General features: G+C 36.7%; 1 protein-coding gene and 1 long non-coding RNA gene across 2 annotated transcripts in view; one reads left to right on the forward strand and one right to left on the reverse strand.

Annotated features, from left to right (window-relative positions):
• Nucleotides 1-1,374: 1,374 nt before the first annotated feature.
• The window catches only part of LOC100636138 (40S ribosomal protein S14), a 12,259-nt gene continuing 6,716 nt past the window's right edge, over nt 1,375-6,917 (reverse strand). The window contains exons 5-6 of the mRNA XM_003383054.3: nt 1,568-1,644; nt 1,375-1,518 (exon numbers count right to left, since the gene is read on the reverse strand). Coding sequence (XP_003383102.1) covers nt 1,451-1,518; nt 1,568-1,644 — 145 coding nt within the window. The 3' untranslated portion in view covers nt 1,375-1,450. The remainder of the gene's footprint in view (nt 1,519-1,567; nt 1,645-6,917) is intronic.
• Nucleotides 1,651-5,552, forward strand: LOC109585052 (uncharacterized). Its single transcript, XR_002186295.1, has 2 exons — nt 1,651-3,200; nt 3,247-5,552. It is a non-coding gene; the product is annotated as an uncharacterized LOC109585052 (long non-coding RNA).

The raw sequence follows: 6,917 nt of genomic DNA on the forward strand, positions 1-6,917 counted from the left end.
ATTATATTTATCTATGCTAATTCTTACTCGCGAGGCCCGCCTATTTCTAAAATTACATTTTAATTTTAAGGATTAAAACATTTGCGGTCAAAAGGTATCCCGTAACCTTAAATCGCTAAATTCGTTAAATTAAATACCCCCAAATTGTTGCAGTCACCTTGCTTAAATTAAAGTTATCTTGCTTATAATTAGAAGCAGTCACGGACCATAACATATTTGAAGATTGTATATCTGCTTTGTTAACCTAAGCTTACTGCGACAGAAGAAACATTACCTAGAATAAATCTTATCATGCATGCAGCCAGCTACAGTACATGCAGCTTTCTCACTTGCATTCAACTTATCAGAGTCCTTTATATCAAGGAAAAAGATTGTATATCTGCTTTCCAGACCTTTATTTGTTTTAGAGAAGTTTTCAGACAGCAATTTAGTCTTATCTTGCTGACCTTTTGTTGTACGATGAGCTCCCGAGTTGCTGATAACTGCCATTATTTTTAGGAAGTGTCTAGAGCTCCGGTAACCGGACACAGTATGCAGTGCTAGAGCTCCGGTAATAGGGGCGTCGCCCCTATATATATACTGGGGCTACGCCCCAGTGCAGTATTAATAATACACTGATTTATATTATAGAAACCGAGTATAAATACAACAACCAGCGTTGATGATGCAGCAGGGTCGTGGTGGTGCAGTGGAGAGGCTTGTGTGGATTGCACGGATAGGGTCAGGGGTTCGAATCCGGTCAGGACTACCGAGTAAAACTATGCTGCAGTTTTTGATTTTTTTTCTTTTTTTTTAATGTCTTTTTTTTGCAATTTTTTTCTTCTTGGCTTTTTTTGGGTCAAGAAATAGCACCCTCTCGTACATCTTAGCCTCCGGGGTCGTAGGGTTGGGATTGGGGTTTAGTGTTTAGTTTTTAGAGCACCTTCTCGTACATCTTAGCCTCCGGGGTCGTAGGGTTGGGATTGGGGTTTAGTGTTTAGTTTTTAGAGCACCCTCTCGTACATCTTAGCCTCCGCCGGGGATCGTAGGGTTTTGGGGTTAGGGTTTAGTGTTTCTTGATAAAAAGACTAAGTTCCATTTTGCACTATTGCGCATGCGCACAAGCTGTTTTACGGAGAAAAACGGACTGCCGGAGCTCTAGCATTGCAAACTACGTCCGGTTACCGGAGCTGTAGACACAGCCTTATTTTTATTCATCATCACCACACCCACATTCAATGAAAATGAGTCTACTTAACTTAAAAATCCATGATAATAGTTACACGACCAGCCCATACATACACAGACATTTCTCCCCTTAGTGGGGCGAGCTCAGGCTCACCCCAACTAGGACGTAGACAATCCTACTCCCCAACGCACATAGCTAAGTCATACTTAATCACACAAAAAACTATGATTATAAGACTAATGATCAAAAAAACAATGGCAACCAAAAAAATAAAGATGCCAGTCACAACCTGCGACCTCTGCGCCCCCCTTTTCTTCGTGTGGAATCAGTAGGGATTGGTGTCACATCCTCTACAAAGGACAAAACATAAAAAACATTACAAAACCAAAATCATCGAACCTATCCTGCCAATTCTCATTCCAGCTCTAGCAAGAGCTCTTAAAGCACTTTGAGCTCCTGGACCAGGTGTTCTTGTTCTAGATAAAACAACACGGGAAAATATAACTAAGAACAGTAACAGTGAGAACATCACACACGCAAAATGAAACCTCAACAAAAGCTTTACAAATTATAGCTTTGTGGCTGGTTTCTACTTAATGACAAAATTTTGAAAATGCACTAAAATCCAATAAAGTGACAAAACTCCAGATACATTAGTTCCCTCCAACTTAACCCAAAACATTATCAAGTCAAGCCCTTTCAAACAAATTCCGGGGCAGAACAATAAATACGCAAATCCAGCCTTACAATAAAATAAATGCCGTGTAGGTACTTTCTTAGGATCACAGGTTAAAACTTTGCCGTTGGCCAAATTTATTTCATTACTATAATTATTTTCCAAGTCCAAATGCCATTTTAAGAAATAAACAGTGGGCTTTTATTTAAGGAAACATGGCACATGTAAAATATAAAAGTTAGAGGTGCATATCACTAGTGGAGTCCCCAATAGTCCCCACATCTGGGGACACAGAGTCCCCAGATGTCAGCCTGCGGAAAGCTAAAGAAAGACTTCAAGGGGCAAAGGTCATATACTCGCTTCAAACTGTAGATACGATGCATTCACAATTTCACATGCATCATAGCATAGATTTTACATAACACGGATTAGAAACTGATCACATGATCCCATTCAAATCAGGCCCCATTTACACAGCAACGCAAAATGCATTTTTAGAATGATACACTTTGAACACCGTTTTTGTTTCCAAAGAGTTCTATCAAGATGCTTTCTTATTTTCATTAATTTCTGTGTAAACAAAAGCATAAAGCAGGCACAAAAATCAACAGATTGCAGTGTTTTTTTTTACTGGGTAAATGCAGTCTCAATGTAAGTAGGCACTGAGAGACTTTGTATTTATCTCTATCTTAATCTCCTTCAGCTACTTCATTGATATGGCCAAGAGAACTGCCTGATTACATGTAGCTGGAAGCAAGCTCCAAGTCAACTATACAGCTTAAACTGTTCTTACGGGAGGTTTACTACAGCACTTAAAATTGTTAAAACTGTGGTGAGATGCTTCATTTCGATGTAAAATGAGATACTGTTCTCATATCTATTCAACCTACATGTATAACTTGCTCGGAGTAACTACATGTAAAACTAAACACATTATAGTATAAGAATAATTATGCATCAAACAAAGCTGCATGAGGATAGGACAGTTACATTATATTATCACACGCGCTAAGTAGCTAGCAGGTTGAAACTTGGTATAGTTGCAAAACAGGCTCTTCCGAAAATCTGTACCAATTTTGGAGTCTCTAGGTACTCTGGAAGGTTCTCAAACGGTTCTTCTGGTCAAAATGAAAGGGGGCTGCATGATGTTCCATGATGTGTAGCTTTGTGAATATCATTTGCATGTTATTAATTATGTCAATAATCATGTTTTTTATTATTAAAAATCAAATAAAGCAAATGAAACACTCCAGGCCAAGACAAAAATTGAACTAGAAGACTTTACACTCCAGACAAAAATCTCTCTTAGTCTGCTGTGCCTCTCTAAGCCTTCTTTATTTGTCCTCAGTATTGCTGGTCAGAAACTCAGATAAAATGTCACATATCTCACTTCTTTCTTTAGGTAAAAGCAAGCACAAAAATTCTTCACGTCAATTGCAGGGTTGGTAGTGACGAAAAGAGGAGAAAAAACAAGTTACAACAAATAGAAAAGAGCATAATAAAGTTTTCAGCCATTTTATTTACGTGTGGGTGGGGATACATGTGACGTTTTAATGATTAAAACATCCAGTTAAACTTAACTTAAACCGACTATAAAAGCCATGAAGTGCCAAAATGTTGTCTTCAGAGGCCCATCTATTCAACAACTATCTTTAGATAGAATAAGAATGAAGAAAAAAGGACCAGACAACACAAAAGTTCGGAGTCTTTGACATGAGGATAGGCTATAAACAAAGCCATAGACCTAACAGTGATAAAATAATAGCACTATTACATTTACACATGTAATTTGTGCCATTACAAAGGTAATTTCAATGATAAATTGGGACCAAGAGAGGCAACAATTTTTTGAGCAAAACTATGCTTAACTGTCACTAAGAACAGTCCTGAACTCTCAAGACCTATCTGCTCATCATCAATAGTAAATAAAACTCAAATACAGTTGGAAGCTTGGAGAAGAGCTTGTGTAGTCCTTCCATTGCTTTTCCACCAATACAAAGTCTGTCCCTGTGACCCTGTGACGTCATCAGTTTCCAATCCATGTTATGTAGTTATAAAATCTGCAATCATATCCACTCACAGGGTAATTCAGAAGTCGAAATGACATGCAGTCATCAATCATTTTTAAAGGAAATCAAGCTCCTGACTGTTTTACCCTATTAGTCGTATGACCAATAGTCAGTACTATAAAATTTATATTACATTTTAAAAAATTCACTTGTCTACAAGGATCAAGCAAATGGCAGTTAAAAAAGTAACTGACAATATATTCTGGATCACCACAAAAAGCTAAAATATCATCTTTTATTAGCTGGAAGTGTTCCACTTCTTAGACAACACTGATCGTGGAGTATTACCAAACAACACTGGTCCTGTAGCAGCTCCGTCTTTTGCCATAGTAAAGTAGTCAATTTAAGTTGAATTAGAACAGGCACCACCCCTTTTAACTTTGTAGTATTAGTGCTAGAAAACTGAAACTTCGTATACCATAGGGTACTTTTTCGAGGGCGGTAAATTTCACAGATTTTGCGATTTTCAAGGATTCACAAGAAAATGATTTTGCGAAAACCAAATTATCAAGGTACAAGATGGCAAGCGGAATAAATTCGTGAAAATTAAATCTGGAAAATGAACGTGTAGATTTTTATGTCAATGTGCGAAATTACAGTCCTCAAGAAAAAGGTACCCTGCAAGAGATGCAAAACGTATTCTTCCGAAATCTATACCAATTTTTGGGCTTCTAGATGTACTCTGCAAAGATCTGAATAAGTTCTTTCGCTCAGGTTCAGTGAAGTGAAATAATAAATCATTACAGAACACCCATAAATATCATTTCTATCTCATTAATATTGAATGTTTTCACTTACTAATAAAAGCAAAACAGAAAGGTCTAGAGAAGCTGGTACTTAACTACATTGTAGCAGGCTTTACAACTGAAAACATTCTGATATATCAGTTTACAGCCTTTTTGATTCAAGTTACTCTTTATCACTTCCAACCTAAGTTTATATCTTCCGTATCCGCAGTCAAGTCAATAATAATTAAGGGCAGTAGCATATAAAGTAATGATAAATCCATATTAAAAGTCTAGGAAGAAAAGAAATTCTCAATAAAGCAGCTTGCTTTAACTGTGTCACCATTTTGAGTTGGCTATCTGACGTTTTGATGATGTATAAGTTGACTTACTTCCTGTGCCAACTCAAATAAAATTGACATGTTAGGGTGAAGCTTTAAATTAATAACTAATTAACTAATAACTAATTAAATGTAAAGAATTAGTGGTAAAATCAATAGTGAAATGATCACATATTAATTTGAATTAGCCAAATATTGAATATCAGTATCAGTACTTCAAGTGAGTAACGACAAGAGTACATAATATAAAGAGAGTATCCAACAGCCCTATAGCAGACTGCTGCACGAGGGCGTATTTGCTCAAAGTCACAATCCGCATACTCCAGTATACTTACCATATCACGTCATCAACCATGTGGCAACATTATCTGGCCCTTAGCTTTTAAAAACTTGGCAATCTCTTTCAATACAAGAAAGGAACTTGAAAGAAGGCTGGAAAGATGAACTACAAAGGCAGTGCCACTAGTATCCAGGAGATTGTACCCCAAGCACTTGCCAACTCCTGACAATGGCAACTCAATGTCTAAGCAATACAGTATAACCTCGATTATCCGGACCCCTTTGTCCATCAGGTGGTCCGGATAAGTGAAAAGTCCGGATAATTGAAATGACCTTTAAAACCTTCATATACTTACTCCAAAGAAAAGCTAGAGCCTTAATCATCCATAAGGAGGCTAAACCCAAGCCTTGTTACTAGTAGAAAGCCATTAATCAGCAGCATTCCAGTGCTAAACACGCTACTCCGTGTAGAAAGCAGCCGTTTTATAATACCATATACTCTAATTAAGTGAACTTAAAGTACCACGTGATCGCTTCCGGTCATGATTTCAGAGTCCGGATCATCGAGAATCCGGATAATCGAGGTCTGGATAATCAAGGTTATACTGTAATTATATTCATTGATAAAGTATACTGGAGTATGCGGAATGTGACTTTGAGCAAATAAGCCCTCATGCAGCAGCTTGTATAGGGCCATTCGATACTCTCTTTAAATATTATGTACTCTTGGTAACGATTACTCACTACTAAAAAAAATACTGATACTTATATTCAATTAATGGTTTATTCAAATGTATATTCAATAACTTCACTATTTACTTCAACACTACTACATACACTACTGAGCAATTCTTTACATTTACCATACCCATGCAATACTAAAATTACTAATTCAATCATAAAATAAATGCATATTTGGCCTTAGTTTTAGCATAAAGCTTTCTGAAAGTTAAAAAATTACATTACTAATATTTTTTATTATACTACAATGATCGCAGTAGTACTTAATTGATTTAGAGGTGTAGCTACCAGTTCCCAAATGTTTCACCCAAAACTGGTAGGTCAACTAGTAATTAGGGCTAAAACAAATAGTATTTTTTACTATTAATTTGAATAGTTGGAATGCTAAACGAACAAATATTTAAATAATTCAACTGTTATTGCTGAATGATTACAAACTAACTTTTTCATGTTAAAGGGTAACTGCAGTGGTTTTTTTAGGTATTTATTTCATTGGCTTAATGTGATTGCCTGAACTTTTAATTAAGTGTAAGAACTCCCATTGTTCAAAAAAATTATTCACTGAGATATGAGCTTTCAAAAATGCCTTAATTGCTTCATGCCATCTTACTTCCTGTCAGTGGGTGTGGCTAAACGTGACATCATTTTGGTATGGCTAGTGATTAATCCATCCTTTATAGGGGGAAATAATTCTTTATTCTCATGCCTAGTAATGTAATAGCACAGATTTAAAGATTGGCATCATTAGCCCTCTTAAGGCTGGTTTACATAAAACGGATTGCTTTTCGTGTGCTTGCGTTGCGACCGGAAGTGCTGTAGAAACAAATGGGGATGCACGTCAAAACGTCAGGATAGACTCGCAATCTATCCCGACGCATTGACGCACTCTGTCATTTGTTTATACAGCACTTCCGGTCG

The sequence above is a fragment of the Amphimedon queenslandica genome, unplaced genomic scaffold (genome assembly GCF_000090795.2).
Source record: "Amphimedon queenslandica unplaced genomic scaffold, v1.1 AMPQUscaffold_13515, whole genome shotgun sequence".
Lineage (NCBI taxonomy): Eukaryota > Metazoa > Porifera > Demospongiae > Haplosclerida > Niphatidae > Amphimedon > Amphimedon queenslandica.